We start from the raw sequence: 21,594 nt of genomic DNA, 5'->3' as shown, positions 1-21,594 counted from the left end.
TTATGGCGCACAGCTCCAAAAGGTTTATGAGTGAGCATTCTTTTGATAGGGACCAGAGATCCTGGATTTCCAATTTGCCTAAGTGGTATCTCCCAAACTGAGGGGCGATGCGAATGATACTATTGTGAGCACTAGTAAGGGAAAAGAGAATGGCCCACTGGATACCCCATTGGAATCCACAGTCGACCAATGCAAGTTCTGAAGGGCCTTCAACGAAATGCAGAACTTGACAGACAGGCACTGCTAATGCTGGGTAACTGCATAGGTACCAACAGGATGTAGAAGCAGATGCAAAACTTTTGAGGCTAAGTACTGGTATCTAGGTCCAAGCAGGTTCAATCAGTGCAGAGTATGAAACTGCCAGCAGATGTGTGACTGTGGCTTCAAAACCTTGGCATGCAGGCAGGCATAAACAAAAGGAATCCACAGTAAAGTATTTGGTATGGTCCCTACAGTGGTGGGGAGCACACAGTGTTCTTTAAATTCCCCTCACATACCAAATGGACCCTTGGTGTCATGCTTCATCATAGGGGTCTTTGAATTCCTCTACGGAATGCGGCGTGCTACTAACCAGCGACTACGCGGGAACACTGATGAAAACTCTATGTGTGGTGCATGAGGGTATTGGACAACATGTGAGTGGTGGGGTTAGGAGTGAAATGACGTGTGAGTGTTTAAAAGATACCTGTCATGTGAGTGCTGAAAAAAAAATTATTCGGTCTCCATGCTGGTATTATTAAAAGGGGTGTGGTGGAGCTATTAATGTATTCAATGTACAATACCTCACTTGTGTATCGACATGTTTCGAAGCAAGGCATTTTCTTCAGGACGGGGTGCACAGATCCCCACCTTACTCACGTCAGGAAAAATGGTAAATCACCTGTACTATATGTATTAATATGTAAGTAATATGCTAAATGTGCCTATTCCTTTTGATATCTATCAAGAAGTACCTGCAATGAGGACTTTTTAGCAGTTGTTGAATGGCGACATGAGCCTGAAAAACTGAGGGATCTGGTGCTAATTAGCAACAAGTCAAGGAGATTCTCTGGTCTCAACCATCCCGTCCGCGGACAGTGACATTCGTAGTTATCATTTAACCAACCATGAAGGATAGAAATGGTCACAGAACTAACATCATGTAATGCTATCACCAAGTTTCAGACCACTGTAATGATTATAATTATTCTTTATTGAGTTCATTCAAAAAAGTGATTACAGGAAATTAGTCAACAATTAGCAATTAGCACCATAACATTCTCAATAAAAACATGTGCACAGTGACCCTAGTGAACAAAGTACAACAAAGCATATTAATAAGGAACATGAATGTGCATTTCTTTTAACAAAAAACAGTGATTCCTTAAAGATAGCCCATTATTCGTATAGAGGTAGCACGTTGTTTACGCTTGTTTGCTAAGTGTGTCGACTGCTTTTCAACCCGGAGAAGATAGCTAGGTCCCATCAGGACACAAAGAATGGGGGGATGATTTAAAAAAAAAAATGGGGGTATATCTGGAATTAAACGTAAATGCATAGGATGGCAAAAGATGGGGTGGACTACGGTGCTGATAATATGCAGGAGTCATCAATACTACCTTGCACCCGTTTTATCATAGACCACTGTAAATTAACAAAAAGTGAATTGCACGAGTGGTATCAGATCGCTATTATATTCAAGGGTTAGAGACTCCTCATGGGATAATTTAAAGGTTACTTACAACGAAGGTCGTGAGTTAGCATGTGGAAAATGTTGTGCAAAAAATGGTTTCGAATATATAAGAGAATAGTGAACAAATTACAAGACTGCTTGGGAACTCTCTTATCTCTGTAGAAACCATCTCAAAAGGATATGGGGGTTTGAGGTGGACCACTAGTAGCGGTTCTGTTCTGGAACAATGCAGCTGAAGGCAGTCAGAACAGGTAAAGAAAAAGAGTGGCGCAAAGACCCTCATCGTCCAAATAGTGCACGCGTGCTGGTATCAGGCAAAAGTGAGGCTTGGAGCGCACCCTGCGTTCCAGCACTTACAGAAGGCCCCCCAATGGACTGGAGCCTCCGGGACACAGAGAAAGCACCAGTGCCTAACAACGAAATTAGTAAAAGGCCAAACAAGTATACACGTAAATTATACCTCATAATAAAAAGTGTAGAGAATCCAGCAACTCCTGAACTAATTAAAAGAACAAGAAAGACAATGGGAAATCAGGCACAATCAATTATTAGTAAAAAATCAGAACACAGACGTAGTCCATGAAGTCTAAATGCAATATACTGAAGAATATTCGGAAGCCCCTAAATTCCATGGCCGATGAGAGGCAATCAGCTCGAGGGGCGCAGAGGGGGACATTGCAGCTCCATCGGCCGGGCCCTCTAAGTTGACAACCTACTTTTCCAGCTCCCTGGTCTGTTCGATGCTATAAGATGCTTAAAAGCCCCTCCTATCAAATCACACATTCACCAGACCACCAAACCTGTGGCACTTCGCCACAGCCTTGTCCCATTCCACCTGCGACCACTGGTGGAGCACGAGTCAACAAGCCCAAAAAGCAGGGCATAATTGAGGAAGTGTCAAGGCCAATGCCATGGGTGTGCCCGATGGTGATCGCCAAAAAAATTAAGCAGCCCGGAAAAATGTACCTCTGCATCAAAATGCTTCTCCCGAACTGTGCCATCAAGTGTGAACGCCACATAACACGCACTATGGATGACATCATAGCTGACCTGAACAACTCCAGATGGTTCTCTAAACTGGACTTAAATGCAGGATACCATCAGTTTCTCCTTTCTGAAGAAAGCAGGTACATCACCACCTTCACTACTCACTAGGACTGCGTTGTTTCAAATGACTGAACTTCAGCATCTCTTCGGTGGCCAAGGTTTCCCAGGACACCATAGGAGAGATGTTATTGGGACAGCAAGGCATCATGAATGTAAGTGACAACATTCTCATACACTCAGTGACAGCCAAATAACACCACAAGCACTTACGAGCTGCCCTGAAACAATTCTGGGAACATGGGGTCACATTGCATCACATCAATTTCTCCTTTTTTCAGCTCACAATCAAGCTTTTCAGCTATGTCTTCAACCAAGATGGAGTGTAAGTTGACCCCTGAGAACCGCACATCATCCAGCATGCCCCAACACCATGAACAATCTGAAGTGCACAGTTTTATGTGCATTGCCACTGTTAGGCCTGGCACCATTGGCATGGGTCTCCCTTCCATTTTTGCTGTTGCCTCATGTATTTTTGCTGGTGTTAGATGCTTTGGGCACTGTGCCACTGCTATCCAGTGCCACAGTGCAAGTGCTTCCTATTGTAAATTGATGTATTAATCAGTGGCTCCATATTTGGTTATTTGGTTTACTTGTCAGACCCTAGTCTAGTGCACTGAGTGTGCCCAGTGCGTGTAAATCCAAATGCTGCTGGTGTGCTTGCAGCACTGGTTGTGCCACTCACAGAAGCAGCCTTGTAAAATGTGTCTATGGTCTGCCATTGCACAGTCTGTGTGCAGTCTGGTACTGTCATGCTGACTGGGCAAGTGCACCCACTTGCCAGTCCCTAAACCTTCCCTTTTGTTCATATCAGTCACCCCTATGGCAGGCCCATGGGCAGGGTGCATTTGAAGTATAAGGTAGGACAAGACCTGGTATGTGTGGCATGTCCTAATAGTGAATTACAGCCATTTTCGTTTTTCACTATTCCAAGGCTACCTCTTCTCCATAGGCCAGAATGGGCTGTTAGATTATTACATGTTTATAATCCTAACTGTCTCAGAGAACATGGTAGAAATTCGAGTTTAGTATGCCTGAACTCAGAATGATAAAATACATATTTTTGTGTCGTTGGTTTTAACATTCTGTGTTTGCAAATACCACTTTTAGAAAGTAGGCATTTGCTTGTCTAACCTTTCAAACCTGCCTCTGCTAGGTTGTGTATTCCTTTGTCTGGTTTTGTGAGTGACAGGGCTGGGGGGTTCCAAGAGTCAGGATGAGTCAGCCCAGTGGTGATTAGAGAGATCTGCATCTAGGTGGGAGAGAGGAGTTGCACCTGAACCTTGAATAGGGCTGTGCCTGCCTTCCACAATGCTGGCTCCACCTCCTGGGGAGCGGCTGATGTCTCTGCCCTGCAAACTGGAAGAAGAGAATGAGTCTTGTAAACAAAGTGCTCCAGGACTGTACTTGCCTTCCACAATGCTGGCTCCACCTCCTGTGGGGCGTCTGATGTGCCTGCACTGCACTGTGTAAGGAAAGGAGAAGTCTGGTAAACAGAGTGCTTCAGAACTGGTTTGAACTGGACAAAGGCCCCTCTCCCCTCAGAGAGCAAAGGATTTTGGGGTATAAATATTAAGACCCTGATCCCATGAAATTAGATCACTTTTGGACTACAAGAAGACATTTTTACTGAGGAGTGGAACCTGAAGAAACTGAGGAGAGACTATTCCCAAGCTGAAGTGCTGCTCGGGGGATTGGCCTGCAGTGGTTGCCTTACTGCCGAAGGAAGGAGAAAGGAACTTTGTGTACTTTGCTTTCAACTTGTGAAGGATCTCCAAGGGCTTTGAAAAGAGCTTGCCTCCTGCTGAAGTCTCAGGGACAACAGACTTCAACCCACAGCTCCCCAGAGTTCTTGTGGAAGTGCCTGTTACTGTTTTTGGGCCTTCCGAGGAACTGCATGTTGCAAGGAGCTGGAAGCGTGACTCATCGAAGAAGAAGCGTGTCGCTGTCGCTGTGCCTGCCATCGCAACTCAGAAGGAGGGTGTCGCCGCTGGAACTGTCGCACTGCACCACATCGAGAGTAGCATACCGCAACGAAGAGGAAGTGTGTCGCCATTGCTGCTGCTGCCGTCGCAACTCTGAAGGAGGGTGTCGCCGCTGTGGCTGTCGCTTTGCACCGCATCAAGAGAAGAGTCTCGCAACGAGGTCGGAGCGCATCGCCGTCGCTGTGCCTGCCGTTGCAACTCCAAAGGAGGGTGTCGCCGCTGGAACTGTCGCACTGCGCCATATCGAAGAAGAGCGCCTCGCATCCCAGAGAAGTGCGCCACTGTCGGAGCTGCTGCCGTCATATCGTGGATGTCACCGCTGTAGTTGTCGCATCGTGTGGAAGCTTCATGCATCATGGAAGAAGAGTGTTGCAGGTGGAACTGTTGCCGTCGCATCGCGGAACAAGGGTGTCGCCGCTGCAGTCCACGCATCGGACCGAAAACTTCTCGCATCCCCGGAGAAGCGTGCCGCATCTGGAAGATCTTCACGTCTTTATTTCTTTGCACCTGAACTTTTCCGCATTTCCCTCGCTGCGACATTGCTTGTCTTGGAAGTGCACCGCAACCTAAGGTACATTGACGCAAAGTGTTGCATCTTAAGAACTGAACTGAACTAAGCTAAATCTACCATCTTACAGTAATAGTATTGTGTATTTTTGTTGTTTATGGTCTTGTGGTAAATCTATAATAAGTATACTTATTTTTTATATAAGACCTTGTGTGGTGTATATCTCTAGTGTTCTCACTGGGTTACGGTATGTGGTCACAAATGCTTTACACACTGCCTCTGAGATAAGCCTGTCTGCTCGTGCCAAGCTACCAAGGGGATGAGCCGGGGTTATTTTAGGAGTGTAATCCCCTTATCCTGACTAGAGGCATGGCTCCCTATTTGTCACAAGTACCTACCTGTGCCAACTAGAGACCCCCAAATCTAACAGCCACATATTTCAGCCATTTCATTCCAAATCTCGCAACCTTAGCTGAGCCACTCTGAGCACTGACCAAAGCTGGTGCTAGCTGGACATGGAGCCAGAGGAAGGGGGATGCTTTACAGAGAATATAAGAAGCTCTCCTGAATAACACAACGATGGCCTACTTCAATCCTGAGAAACAGACAGCTGTTCCTAGATACAATTCCTGTAGGTTTGGGAGCAGCAAGAAATTGAGCCCGGCAAGTGGGCACCCCTAGCATTTGCCAACAAGGCGCTGACCTCCAGGGGGACACTCTAGGCCCAAATTGAAAGGGAAGCATTTGCAACGAGTAGGCTTGTAGAAACTTTAACCTATATTAATCACTAACCACCACCAACCTGTTGTCCCACTTTTCCAAGGTTCAGCGCCACATCCACCACCACGGATTGAGAGGTGGGCCATCCTGCCACAACGTTACTACATGGAAGTTATATATTGTCCGGGATAAAAATCTTGCAGACTTCCTCTCCCATCACCCTTCTCTGACAGAGGGTGCGGGGGCTGACAAGGCCGACAATGCAAAAAGATACATTCATATGATATCGCAGGCTGCCTCCCCGAGAGGGCTTAGCCTCAGTGACATCGAGAAAGCCACAAAAGAAGATGCTGTGATGATGACAGTGAAGTCAGCTATGTAAGGAGTGTCCTCGTTAAACTTCCTGGAAGACACATACAAATGGAGCAGCCATGATAATGAGAGGCTGGTTAAAATGTGGAGAGTACGCAACAAATTCAGTACCACCCAAAACTAAATTCTGCTGAGAGTACACTGGCTTTTAATTCCCGCCATGCTACAATGCCAAGTGACACTGCTATCTCAGGGCGAACACCAAGGAACCATGCAGATAAAATCTCACATGCAGGAGAAAGTGTGGTTCTCTGACCTCAAAAACTAGATAGATGTAGTGGTACGGCAATGACCAGTGTGCCAGATAGCAAGTCCTCCTGAAAGCCTGGTTCCCATAATCTCGGTGGAACCATGCATTTGCAGGCTTCTTTTATGGTTTGTTAAACCGAAATAAAGAATTTTGTGCACTCCGTGGTACAAGTTAAGCATTGACTTTAGACGTTTTCTAGATATAACGATTACGATGGGTCCTGCCAACAGCTATTCAAAGTCTCCCATTGTCAAGGTGATTCACTCAACCGCCTTCACATAAGTGTTGCCAGTTTTGGAAAAAACATTTGCAATGTTTGGCCTACCAACCGAGATCAAAACTGACAACGGTCCACTCTTTTAAGGATCAGAATTTAAGGACATGCTCAACCACCTAGGGATAATCCACTGTAGTATCACCCTACAATGGCCAAAGGCCAGCGGTGAGGCCAAAAGATGTAGGTGCATGTTAAACAAAACACTCGGGATTGCTGTGGCAGAGAATGCGAATCGCAAAGTCTGCCTCTAGACGTTCCTCTGAGAGTATCCCAAAACGCCCCACTAACCTACCCAACAAGCCCCTTAGACTCTGATGTTCAACGGCGGCAGGCGAGACAGAATCCTGACATACCCAGGCTCAATCTCGGCTCACCAGGTGCAACATGCACATGAGCCAGATGTGGCAAGCGAAGAGTCTGGTGGTCCTGCCAGGAGACAAAGTTATTATCAAAGATCACCGACCTAGGTGGAAATTCAGGAAACCTTTCGAACCAAGGCTGTAGACAATGGCACCATGGTCACTGCAAGAAAAGGCAGCAAAACCTTGGCAAGAAGCATCTCATGGTTCAGGAAAGTGGATACGGCCAATCAACAGACGCCTGCAGATGACAACACGGAGGAGAGCAGCTGGCAGGAAGAGGAAATCTACAATGAGACTGTCCCTATCCGAGGAAGTCCCAACATTGCAAGTGAGGAGAACAGAACTACTGAAGACACTCAGACCACTCAAGCCACCAGTGAGAACCCAGACCGCTCACCACATCAGCAGTACCATTTTTGGCCTAACCCACAGCCGAGTCAGTTTCTCAGAGACTTTATGTGCCAAATCCAACAATGACAATCTGTCACAGAGTTGGGAAGGGATGTAGTGAGCCACAAGGAACTATCCATGGAGTTCTTCACTTGGATGCGCCGACCAAGCACTTTCTCTGGCCAAGTGTGGCCAGACTTTAAATAAATAGGGCATGGACCGCACATGATCCACGGCCTGCACAGTGTCTTTGTGTGTGTGTGTATTTTGCGGGGTTTGGGGTTATGACAAGGCCTAATCTGCAGGGGCGCCCTGTAACAGGTATCAGAAGAGGGTGTATTGGGGACCAGGGCAAGGAAGCTCAAGAGATAAAAAGACAGAGAATGAGAGTAAGAGAGAAACAAGCAGACTATATACTCCCTTGGAATGCTAGGGCCAACTATTTTGAGTAAGAAAAAGTAAAAGTAGTTCTGTGACATCAGCAGTGAAAGGATACCCTTAACCGATGGAAAATGACAGTGAAACTTAAATCCTTCAGAGTTGGGACAAACACAAAAAATAGGGAGGAAAGTTCTGAATCAGAAGGAGTGTACTGAATTACACAATAAAGCCACCATATCATCACAAAGAGGCAGACCCAAAGTCCACTGTAAGTATATTTTGAAGTGTTCGTAAAAGCTCACTGCTGCCATTGTAAACAAGCATTGGAATAGCAAATAGGTCTCGCCTTTGGGACCTTATACGTATTTAGCCATGCAGCACATTATCCTGGGTGTAACAACATCTACTGTTCTTAAATTGTTTAACACATTTCACCTTCAGATGGATGGTACTGACACCCTAACTGCATGTGGGGAATAAAAAAAAACACATTTTGTACAGGTTTGTGCTCGGGCTGCACCCCGGTACGTATGCAAACCACTGACGTGGGGTCACCGGCAGTAACAGACGCCACTAGAAAAATAGACAGAGAATAAAAATCCCTATTTTATCTGAGACGGGGAGGAGCAGCCAGGCACCCAAAGAAAACATCACAGTTGGGAACACCATCTCCTGGCACTGAGGGGACAGGTGAGGAAGAATGATAGATGAGGAGAGCAGAGGAGAGGGCAGGAGAGTAGCGAGGGGTGAGATAGTGAAGAGGGAAATGGCTGGGGAAGAAGAGAACCAAGAGAGGCAACAGTAGGAAAGAAAATAACAGAGAAGGGTGAGAGGCAGTGGGGGTATTACAAGGTGCCAATGTGAGAGGAAGGAAGAAAGAGACGAGGAGATGAGAGGAAGAGACTGGAGAGAACAGATTGATGATGGAAGTTGCGGGGGAGGAGTTTAAAGTATTGAGGGACTGCGAGTGAAAGAAGGAGGGGAATAAACAGTGAATGAAGGTGGGGTAAGAATGGAATGACTGAGTGAAAGGAGGAGGGGAAGTAAAAAAGGTTGAAGGACGGGGACAACACATAATAAAGTAGGGAGAGGAATACGGGGGAAAGTGAAGGAAGGCGTGACGATGGGTGCGTCAGATATTTAAGTGAAAAGGAGACAAATGGAATGCGCAGATGGAGGGCAAACGAAATGGCAAAGGAAAGAAAAATCACCAACTGTGAGGAGTTGTGAGAATTGAGTGGAAACGGAAGGGGCGCGTCAAAAAAGGAAATCATCGTAAGCCAGATTTGGCAGCTCTGTAAGGTTGTGACAAACAGGAGAGCTAAACACTCTGGTGCATTTGCAGTTGGATCAACATCTAGGAAGGGTGAGGGCCCCCCGCACGCGGGGGCTGCAGGGGCCTGTGTTACGCCCTTGTGCCTCAGGCTGTGCTGGCACTTCAAGCCCCTACGTCCTGCCAAATAGAGCATTATTGTAACTTGGTGCTCTTGTAGAGCGATTAAGTGGCCATGGGCAAGGTTCGCACTAAATAAAAAAGTACAAATATAAAAAAAAATGTTAAATGACGATGAGGGTGGCATAAGATGTGGAGACATCCCCATGGTGATTATAAAGAAAATCGAAAAAGAATTCAGAAACTTCCACCTTTAATAGTTCACTTCCACTCCCTTGTTTTCCAGCATCACTAACGTGTCACTTGTGTGTGTGTGTGTGCAGCCGTCAAAGGCGATTCACGCACCTCAATGTACAGCCATTCCAGGTCTATAAAAATGCTGTAAATTCAGCAGAAAACCCACACCACATCCTTTAAAGATGAACAGGTTCAGACACATGTTCTCTTTAAAGGCCCCTGGGGGAGGATGGACAGCACTCTGCTCAGTAGCGTTCCAGGGTATTGATATGAGCAAACCCAAACGCTTCTGCAGTTTAGGCTCTAAGGGCGATATGTATCATAGTTCCGTTTTGCGAATTCTAAATAGCGATTTTTAAGGAATCGCTATTTAGAATTCGCAAAACGGTATGTATGTAGGAAATCGCTTATTTATAGCGATTCCTACACATTCCTAAATTGCGATTAGCAAATTGCTAATCACAATTTTCCCATTCATTTCTATGGGCCAGGAGGCCCAAAGGAATGAAGGGTATATTTGCGATTAGCAATTTGCTAATCGCAAATTGCGATTATTTTCAAGGGTGCAGGGGTGTCACAAGAACACCCTGCTGCACCCCTGAAAAAGACATGTGGGGGCATATGGCGCACATACATGCCCTAAGGGCATGCATGAGCGTCATATGGCACCTTTAGTTTTTTTATAAATTGCTTTTTTAAAAGAATTCGCAACTTACCACCAACTTGAAGTTGGTGGTAATTTGCGAATCCTTATGGGCATTTTTGCATTATTTGATACATTGCATTTAAGGAATCGCAATATTTGCGATTCCTTAAGTGCAATCGCAAAATAAGGAATAGCAAATTTTGCGATTCCTTATTTTGTTGCAAAAATTTTGATACATACCATTTATCAAATTAGCATTCGCAAAGGCCGAAATTCGGTGAATTTCGGCCGTTGCGAATGCTAATTTGCTTGATACATATCGCCCTAAGTGGCCATTTGGATTACCGGGCTGGAAAGACAAACAGTACTAAGTTTAGCATTCTAAGAATACCACAAACACGAACCCCTTTCAAGAAAAAGATAAAACCTGATGAAATCTAGCTGAGTGCTAAACACCCCCAAATCCGCAACAAGACAAAGGCATGCACATAACCACGCCGGTGAGGAAAGAAGACTAACTGAAGTTTGGTGTCCCTGAAGCGGGCACCTTGCTGATAAAATAAAAACTGTGCAGCCGCCCAAATTACACAAAGAAACAAAGTTTGTGCAATTCAAACATGCTCCGCACACTGGCTGTTCTTTGAGAGATTAGGTGACTTAGAATCAGCAACTGGTGCCGACAGGAGCAGAAAACTCAGCGATGGGTGGAAGGTGGTGGGGGAAGGTACCGTGAGACAAGTCGTAACAAAAAAAGTAGTGAGCCAAACCTACCTAAATGGTCAAATATGAATTGATCCATGTAACAGGGTCAGTTGCTGGGGCAGAAACAAGGAGCTAAAAGGCGGGACAAAGACAAAAATGTGACCCACGAAAAGTAAGATTTTGTGAGGGACACTACAAAGAAGCAATTAAAAGCAAGGGGTGTGCCCAAAGCCCATACAGTGAATACAGCATGTCTCGAATATGTGCTGCCTAAGCTCGACCTAAAAAGTACCAGCAAAGCAATATGTCTGCTTATCACTGAAAGTGTCTGAATTCTTCCATCCATACAGAAACTTATCCATCCAATCATGCACTCAATCCTACATCAGCCATGCACTCAGTCACCCATCCGGCACTCATATCTGCACTGATGTATACATGAATGAGTCATTTAGTGACTCACTTTGCTATTCACCTGCTAGCCCTTGCTCATTACCACAGACGCTAACTCAGTTGTACAGACAATACAGTATCTGTCAATGATGAAGCGCTTTCAGGTACATGCCAGATCAACAGGCTTTGTGAATGCTTGCTTCATTTCACTTTGCTCATGCTTCATCCCTTTGTTCACCATTCTATGTTGACTGTCAGATTTGTTGCTGATAGCACAATTTCTCTTCTCAAATACGCTTCTACTTGTTTTTAAAGATTTGTATTAAGTACATTATTTTTATCATCTTTACCTATTTAATGAATTTTGATATTATTTTGAGAATAAATAAATAAAGTCACAAATAAGAAAAAATAAACTCTTAGTTAATGAACTGAAACTCAGATTTCAGAGGTGCAAGCATAACACGAGGTGAGGTTTGCACCCCTGGGGCTGAGCCTGTGAGGAGAGATTTGAATGGGGGGAACACTGGAGGTCAGTGGGATGGGACTGAGTGGGTCGCTTTTCAACACTGGTACTTACGGAAAGCAGCTGGCTGCAGTTAACACCCACTTTTCCGAGATGAGGGCACCGCTGCAGACGTGTCGGCCAGATTGCTGCAGGCTAACTTGCCATAGCCAGAATCCCTGGTGGGAATCCATGCCCTTTAGGTGGCCGTGCCTCCCAGTGACACCACAAACTACCAAATAAGACACAAATTGTCAATCATATATTATGTAATGTAACATTTTAAATAGACTGTAATTACATTTACAGACATGCACTCATGTTTGTATATTCTGCATTTTGTATTTCACACTTTATACACTCATATTTAGTGAGTGGCTATCCTGAAATTCTGGCGTGGATCAAGCCCTTGTTTTTCTCAAAAACAGTTCTATTGATTTTAAAGATTTCTGCGAAAACAAGTCATCATCATGAGTAGCATTTGTGTGTTCATTCAGTAATATAGGGCTAGATGTAAATCAAATCAAAATAAACTTTATTCGGTGTATTTCAACCATAAAAGTGCATTAAAACATACAGTACATACATCAAATATCATTATATAATATATAATTACAGATGATGAGAGAACTGAAAACATTACATCCATTAGTTCATTCATTGGTCCAGACAAAATCGCAGTTTAAGAGCCAATTTTAAAAATTCAAGAACTTGAAGGACACTATTACTGTGTAGCAATTGTAAATATAAAAAGGCTGGTCGTATCTGGTTAAAATTCATTTTTTTTAAAAGAGCAATTAAAAAGCGTTTACGAGGGAATTCATAAAATCTGCATAAAAACATAAAGTGCATCATGTCCTGTGGAGACTTTCCGTCGCAGCCACAGGATGATAGATTTTTACAGAAGCTCTCCTTTTTAGGTCTGATAAGCAGATGTTGAAACAGGTTAAATCTAAATCTTGTTAGCATGAACTTGTCGTGAGTACTGAAAGTGCCGAGTAGATAAGGCTCTGTTGTCAAACATGTTTTAACCATGATGAATTTCCTTACACTAACTTTTTGTAGCTCAGCACCCTCCCTCTCAGCCTTCTTACGCTGAAGAAACACCTGCTTGACTAGATCAATGTCCGCCTTTCCAATTCCTGACGGGTGTTCAAACAGATCAGGACGACCCATTTCAGTAAAACAGGTTTTTAAGTACTTCAGCCAGGGAGTGCCTGACGCATTCTCGAGAGCCATGAAATCATTAGCAATTAAATGTGTTAGGGGAATTTCTTCGCATAACCACATTTTCAGCCAGCATATCAGAGGTCGTAGGGACAGGATATCGCTCAAATACCCCACTCCTAGTTCCTCGTGAACCACAAAGTAGGAAGTGGAGACTGGAACACACAGGAGCCGTTTGTAAAAACGAATTTTCTGTGGTCTGAAGTTGTTCCCCAGCCATGTAGCCCCAAAGCTCACTCCCGTATGCTGCGGTTGCTACAGATTTTGCGTCATATAGTTTAATCATAGCAGCCGTAGGCTTTTTACCAAGCTTTGAAGCGAAGTTGAAAATGGAGGCATTAACCTTAGTCACATCACATTTTTTCTTAGCAAGTTGCGGGGCCCAAGATAATTTGGAGTCAAAGAGTACTCCTAGATAGGAGAATGTATTAGAAAGTGGTATTACTGCCTTATCTAGTTTGAAGGTGTATTGTCTCTTTGGCTGTTTCCCCACCTGCATAATGAACGATTTAGAGTTGTTCACTAACAAATCTCTGTCTTCCATGAATTTTTAAAATGCATTAAGTAGCAATTGGAGGCCTTTTTCAGTTCTTGCTAACAGCACCGCATCATCTGCGTATAACAGAACGGGGATGCTTCTTTTCCCCACTCTTGGACTGTCTGATTTCACCTCCTGTAAAACGCCATCCAGCTCATTTACATAAAAATTAAAAAGGAAAGGGGCTAATATGCAGCCTTGCCGCACCCCCTTCCCGGTTCTAAAATCATCAGTTACTGACAGGTCTTGGCAATACCTTATATTTGCACTTGTGTTGCTATGGAGGTCAACCAGAAAGTTTATAATGCCGCTGTCTACTCCCTTATCCCTCATGGACCCCCACAGCTTCCCCCTGTTGACACAGTCGAAAGCTGAGGATAGGTCCATGAAGGCCAGATGGACTGTGCCCTTTTGGGCAATGGTATATTTACTAAGTATTAGAAAGAGATTTAGACATTGAGTTGTGGTCGAGCGGCCGTTACAAAAACCATATTGGGCGATAGACATAATATTGTTGTCCCGTGTCCACTCCGAGAGTCGCCGCAATACAATTCTCCCCACTAATTTCTCCATGGAGTTAATCAAGGAGATAGGCCTATAACAAAGGGGGCTATCCCTGTCCCCCTTTTTAAATATAGGCACAATGGTGGAGAGCCCCCATGATAACGGGCATCCAACTCTCGCGGCTGCTTTGATAACCGCCACAATAATCGGGGCCCAGAAATTAGGATCAGATTTGAAGAGATCCGTGGGTATCCCATCAGGGCCTGGTGATTTACCCACTGTGAGCCCCTCTATTCCCACCAAAACCTCTCCTATACTAACATTCAGGCAAGGACCCCTTTGGTGCATTCAAAGGATACCGCATTAGTTTCACATCCCCCGTACAATTGTTTAAAATGTGCAACCCATTCATCTTTTGTTATAACACAATCTAACCCCTCCCCCGAGTCTTTCACCAGGAAGGGTTTCTTAAGCGCCGCCCAAAATCTAGCACTGTTTTTCAGTGTTTGTGGTTCCAGGATCTCAGCCCAAGCCTCATTCTTCAGTACCGCCTTCCGTGAGGCAATGACTGATTTATACTCTTTTCGAGATCTCTGTACTAATTCCTTGTTTCTTGGTTTTAACGACAAGGCCGCTCTGAGGTCACGAGCTGCTTTAGAGCATTCCTTATTGAACCACCTCGGGCCCTCCCTCCCTCTACTCTTTAAAGGTTCTGTCATTGAAATAGCTATTTTACCTGTTAAGCTCTGAAAGTCAGACAGAACCTGAGTTGGATCAGAATCAACCTGAGTACATCTAGCGATTATATCCCTACAGTTATTTTGGATGTTCTGGTATATGAGGTCCGGAGTGCACATGGACCATTTTAGGCGGCGTCTGCCATCAGTTGCTGTTACCCTACCCTTAACCAGGTTACGACTTTCACTAGCCACCCAGGGCCCCCTTAAATGTATAGTCAGAGGGTTGTGATCGCTAAGTGGGTTATTGTCTATAGAAAATGAACGCACAAAGACCTGCATGGGCAAGGTTAACAGCATATAATCAATAAACGTCCCCTTCCCATGCCCTTTAAAAGTTGGGGTAAGAAAACGCTTTGAGGGGGTCACATAATGCCATTCCTATAGTGAGACCATGATCATTGAGAAAGTTATTAAAACAGGCCCCCTCCACGGTGTGTTCCAGATGTAAACCATTTATTCTGGAACAGTGTAATTCCTGGAGGTTTTTCCCTAGGGGGTCACCACAGGGGTGAATATTAAAATCGCCCATGATCAACAAGTTATGTGAACAATCCCTCATTGAGGTGCCTTATAATCATTTAAAATTTCTAAGTTGCCGTAATTTGTAGCATTGTTAATAGAATTATAAAAATTTATCAAACCAACCTTACAATTGCCCGCAGATAAAACTAGACCTTGTATACCAAGATTGCTTGATGGCCTGCTAACAATTGTACGTTTCAGAGCTACCGATATAAACATTACCATACCACCCTTTGGTCTTCCCCGGTCTGCTGGTACAGCAGGTACAAAGTATGCCTTATAACCTTCAATGTACATTTCACATTTTACTGACCAAGTCTCTTGTAGGCAGATAATCTGAAAGCCCCTAATGTATGATAGCCAGCTTTCGTCTTGCATTTTGTTTTCTAAGCCCGCCACATTCCAACATATGACAATATTTTTTGGTATTGTTGTTGAAATCACCCCTATCTGTTGTGCTGCACGAACTGTACGGTACTCTGACTCTCTGAGACCCTCAGTCAGTCGCAGGCATCCAGCCCTGAAAACATTTCGAAGCGATTATGTATGGGAACATTGTACCCTCTCAAATTCTGGTTGTCAGCATTAAGATTTGCTATCGGTGTCTGCCAACCATTAGAATTTACTGCCGGTGTCTGTCAACCATTCAGCCCATTGATATTATTGTTATACATATATGGTGCTACCGGACTTGGGGTCTGAGCATGTGATATAGGCCTATACCCATGAGGATTTTTAGGCGAATTTTTGGTGGAATTCTGGTCAGGCGCATAGAAGTATCCCAGGGGGCGCACACAGACACTGTTTGCATTGTAAACCAGTGAGGATGCGCGCAGTAAGACTGTTGCGACATGTTGGGGGTGCTGGAAGTTAACAACCACGCAGTCCCCCGTAGTCGCTTTCCTCGAAGGGCCAACCCAATTGACCCTTTCAGTAGATATGATTTGGTCATAGTAGTGAGTTGGGTAACCACAGTTTTTATTTAGCCACGCCACCGTTTTGTTTTTTAGGGAGTCATAAGATTCTCCATGTGGTTGGGCTGGTACTTCCTCATAACGTGGAACATTGGTTAACACCACCACATATGGCACACAATCAGGGGGGAGATTTACATTCCTAAGTCTAGCCCTCTGTGGGGCCACTGCACGGGTGCCTAGGGATACAGGGGCCTGTTGAATTGGCTGGTTTACTGGAGCTGTAGATGACACAGCCCCAGCGCCAACCGAACTTTGAGGATTTGGCTGCTGCTGCTGCTGCACACTCTGTCCCCTGGCTGCATTCTCCTTCCCATCCCTAACAGGAATAATTTTTGGGGCTGTAACTCCTGGGGCGGGGGTCAAATGTGCCGCCACCAAACTGCCCAGTCTTTCTACCTCAGAAGCTACTGTGTCCAATCTGGACATTATTGGGTTGATTAGATCTGAAATTTTGGCCTCCAGCTTTCCTACTATTGTGTTTATTAATGCTTCTAAGTTGGAGTCAGACAAGATCACACTTCCCTCATTATTACTGCCCTCTTGGTTAGTTTCTTCTAAGCCCTGGTTGCTTGCGCTGTTAGCTTTAGTGGCTTTGGAGTTATTGGGTGGATTAGTGTGAGATTTGGTTTTTAAAGATTTCCCCCCACGCCTCCCCTGAGTCTTTCTGCACTTCCTCACTGGTCTTTGTGTAGAAGGGGCCTCTAATAACACTTCCACTGCTGAATCTTCCTCCGAAGTGTTAAGCAGGTCCACAAGCTTCTCAGAGTGTACCTGTGCCTGTATCGCTATGCTGGGTCCCTCTATACTATGCGGGGCATGTTCTAGAGTGCCTTCTAATCCCTCTGCAGTTTCATTGGGTACGATATCCATGGCAGGGGGAAAACTTTTACTGCCTAGTGAAGCCCTACGTTCCTTGTTTATTAGCGTAACTTTTTTTACCAGGAAATTATCCATGGTGCGTAGGCCAGATGTCGATGGATCCGTAGTTATTGTGGGCATGTTAGCAGGTAACGAGAAGGCTATATTACCTCAATGTAATGCAACAGTTTCCCTACAGTACAAAAATGAAATAAAATAAAATACAATATGAGCAGTTCAATGTCTCATTTGGATGTTCTAGGTCCTTGAGTTGGAACCAGGGTCCGTGGCCCGTCCCGTCCTCTTCCGGCCACTGAGGGCCAAAGAGGGCCCGCCCTTTGCCCTGGCTTCGCCCCAGGCGCTCCCACGGGTGCGACTCGCGGGGCGCGAGGCGTTCTGGGTTTTTTCTCGCGCCTCCTGGCGCAGCGCTGGCGTCACTGACGTGTCCCAACTGCCGGGGCACCTGGGGATTGTGGTCCCTGCCCTCGCGGTACTGGCGCTGAAGTCTGCTCACCCCACAGCGCTTGGGACGGGTGCCGCGATATCTATTTGGCCGTTCCCCTCACGGCAAGAGTTCTCCTCCGGTTAGTAGAGCCCCCACCACACCACTCGCCGCTCTGGGCTTTTTCTCGCGCCTCCTGGCGCAGCGCTGGCGTCACTGACGCGCCCCAACCGCCGGGGCACCTGGGGATTGTGGTCCCTGCCCTCGCAGTACTGGCGCTGAAGTCTGCTCACCCCACAGCGCTTGGGACGGGTGCCGCGATGTCTATTCGGCCGTTCCCCTCACGGCAAGAGTTCTCCTCCGGTTACTAGATGTAGGTAAAAGGCATTTACCGATTCGTAAATACCAAATTTTACCGATTCGGTATTTACTAATCGGTAAATGCTATGTAGGTATTTTTTCTGAATAATTTAACGAATCGGGAATATTCGGTAATTACCGAATCGGTACTTACAGATTCGGTAATTGCCACTGATTCCTATGGGCCTTGAGGCCCTTAGGAACCAATGGCAATTACCGAATCGGTAAATACCGATTCGGTAAAATTACCGAATTGACAAGGGGACAGGGTGTCACTTTGACACCCTGTTGCACCCCTGATTCAGGCTTGTGTGCCATGTGACACATGCCCTTAGGGCATTTATGTGTGCCACATGGCATGGGTGTACATGTACAGATGTGCATGTACACAGGAATTCGTTATTTACCATCAAATAGTATTTGATGGTAAATAACGAATTCTGAAGGGTCTGTGGCACTGTTTTCAGTGCCAGCTACATCACAAATTACCGATTCGGTAAATTTACAGAATCAGTAAGTTTAGGGGCCCCTACATCTGAAACTCCATACCGACCGGTATTTGGTGTCCTACATCTGGCCCTTGGTGCTGTGTCTGAAACTATAAAGTTCTCATGGGGAGGCCAAACAACCAGATATTAGGACATCTTCTCTCTTATTTTCTTTCATGGGAGGAGATACATACTACACTGTGATACCAGACACATGGAGATACCAACCCTTTTTGAATTTAATTATAAACACACAACTCCTGATGGATTACATTCAAATAAATGGATACTATTTGCAACTTCTGGATGAAAAAAAAAGGTTGAACAAAGAGTTTCTTCTTTTTGAACTTTTATCAATGGATTAAGATAAACAAATTATGATTTAGTGATTCCTAATCAGTGGTGTCACTTAAAGTTGTGCACATTAGTTTGAATGTATATATAAGCAACACATATTGGTGCGATCTTTGACAACCTACACTGTTTCTTTGTTATTCTTCTCCAGGAGGAGGACGTCTTCAAAAAAATCTCCCACCGAAGCCAGATCAACAGGCTGCCATTGGACTTTTACATCGTGGGAGGAGATTGGTGTAGGATGGGTCAGGAGGCCCAACAGCAGGATAGCTAGAGCGTAAGCAGGCGCTGCCTTAGTTTATTTCAAGGAGTTGCACAGACAGGTGGCTTTTGCAATATGGGGAAATTGCATTGTGCAGTTCACCATTTTTTATCTGGTCGGCTGTGAGGCTTGTGTCAGCCAAGTGATGCCCTGCCAACCAAAAGGCAGGCCACTAATTGGGGAGCATAGTAATATGCCCTGTAATCCGGAGCTTCGAGGCTGCCAAGAACAGTAGGAATGAGTAGTATGGACCAGGCCGTCTCTCAGTACCCCAAATCAAATCAGGTAGTGTTACGTTGAGGTCCGGAAAAGTCGTATTGGGGATAATCTCCGGGAGGTTACAAAGTGGTATAGGAAGCATGGGAGGACCACCATCTTGGCTATATGTCCCATTCACGCTATGGGTAGGGGGTGTTCCAAAAGGCAACTTGGGCTTGAACTGTACATATCACAGTGCCAAGGTTGCTCTGTAGCAAATCCCTCGGGGTATGGAAAATGTTGATTCCAAGGTAGTTACAGGATTGTAATGCCAAGTCAAGATGATCCGGTCCAAAATCAAGCTTGTGGGGAGTTGTACCCTGCCACATTGGTAAGAGAAACGTTATTGTAGGGTTGAATTGAGGCCTGTGAGGGCATGAACAGCATCTAATATATGTGTAAGGGTTTCAAGATCCAGGAGGAATCAATAAATCAGCATTTGTATAGTGCAAAACTGTCACCCTTAGGAGTATCTAGGCACTGAGTCTGCCATGTCCCTGTCAAAAAGCCAGGTCTTGAGTTTTTTCCTGAAGTCCACTAGGGAAGTTGCTGTTCAGAGCTGGAGGGGCAGATTGTTACAGGTCTTGGCAGTGATGTAGGAGAAGGAACGGCCTCTGCTGCGCCTGCAAAAGATGTGGACAGTGTGTGCACGGGCAAATGAGGAGGAGTGCAGATGTCATGTGAGTAGATGGAAGTTCAGTCGACGGCTGATCTAGGATGGTCCTGGATTGTGTAGAGCATGTGTGAGGATCTTGAACTGGCATCTCTTCTGGATGGGGACTCAGTGCAGGTTTTTTTTGGGGGGGGATGTTGGTCCATTTGAGGAGGCCCAGATGAGTCTGGCTGCAGTGTACTGTATGATCCGGAGCATTCTGAGGAGCTGGGTGGAAATGCCGGCATAGAGAGTGTTGCTATAGTTCACAGGGCTGGTGATGAGGTCCTGAGTGCTGGTCTTTCTGGTGTTGACTGGGATCCATCAATAGATTCTGCAGAGCATGTGAAAGAGAAGGAAGCAGGAGGAATTGACTGCGTTGACTTGTCATTTCATGGTCAGTTTGCTATTGAGGATGATGCCTAGGTTGCATGTATGGTCCATTGGTGTGGGTGTTGGTCAGAGTTCTGCTGGCCACCAGCTGTGGTCCCAAATGGTAGTTTCCTTCCTGAAGATCAGTACTTCTGCATTGTCGGAGTTGAGTTTGAGGGAGTTGCCTCTCATTCAGGTGGCTATGTTGGTCATGGCATCACAGAAGAAGGTTTTGGCGTTGATAGGGCCCTCAGTGAGTGAGAGGATTAGTTGGGTGTCGCCTGCATTTGAGATTATGTTGAGGCCATGGGATCTGATGATGTCTGCAAGAGGGGTCATGTAGGTGATGAACAGGGTGGGGCTGAGGGATAATCCCTGGGGTATACCACATATGATGTCCTGGCTTTCGGAGGTTAAGGGGGGCAGCAAATGCTATGTGTCCACCCTGTAAAGAAAGAAGTGATTCACTTGAGGGCATTTTGCTGTATGCCGATGTAGTCTTTCGATGAAGGTGTGGTGAGAGACAGAGTCACACACAGCAGGGACATCGAGGAGGATCAGGGCCACAGGTTATCCACAGTCGAGAAGAGTTCTGACGTTGTCTATAGCAGCAATCATCACAGTCTCAGTGCTGTGGTTGGCAGGGTATCCGGATTGTGAGGCGTTGAGAAGGTGACTTTGTTCCAGGTATTCGATGAGCTGTTGAATAATGGCTTTCTCAAGTACTTTGGCCAAGTAGTGGAGCAGGGAAATCAGTTGAAATGTTTTAGATCGATGGGGTTAGCGAAGGCGTTCTTTAGGAGGGTCTGAGCTCTTCATGTTTCTAACTGTCCAGGAAGGCTGCTGTGGAGATGGAAGTGTTGATGATGCTGGTTAGTTCCTTGTTGATAAGGTTGGTTCTGAGTTTGAGGAGACCGGGGAGCAGGGGTCGAAGGTTGACCGAGAGTGGTGAGTGGAGATCATGTGGTGATCAATATGCTGGAATGTGCTGGTTGGTTGAGATTGTTGAGGTTGAGAGCAGTGGGTTGGGGTCAAGATTGTTGTAGATGGTGGCAATCTTGCTGTGAGAGTAGTCTGAGAGAGTGTCGCAGAGTTCTTGGGATGGGGATCTCTGTGGCTGTCGGGTTGGAGAATTCCTTGACT

The 21,594-nt window shown here is 45.5% G+C and overlaps 1 protein-coding gene across 1 annotated transcript in view; it reads right to left on the bottom strand.

Moving 5' to 3' along the window:
* Window positions 1–21,594, bottom strand: part of LOC144766850 (polyserase-2-like) — a 1,745,029-nt gene that overhangs the window by 1,026,715 nt on the left and 696,720 nt on the right. Inside the window, exon 5 of the mRNA XM_078650565.1 lies at window positions 11,973–12,129. Within this exon, the coding sequence (XP_078506691.1) occupies window positions 11,973–12,129 (157 nt within the window). The remainder of the gene's footprint in view (window positions 1–11,972; window positions 12,130–21,594) is intronic.

Source organism: Lissotriton helveticus, chromosome 7 (genome assembly GCF_964261635.1).
Source record: "Lissotriton helveticus chromosome 7, aLisHel1.1, whole genome shotgun sequence".
In the NCBI taxonomy this organism is placed as follows: domain Eukaryota; kingdom Metazoa; phylum Chordata; class Amphibia; order Caudata; family Salamandridae; genus Lissotriton; species Lissotriton helveticus.
Note: the sequence above shows the minus strand (reverse complement) of the source record. Positions and strands in the feature narration are given on the sequence as shown.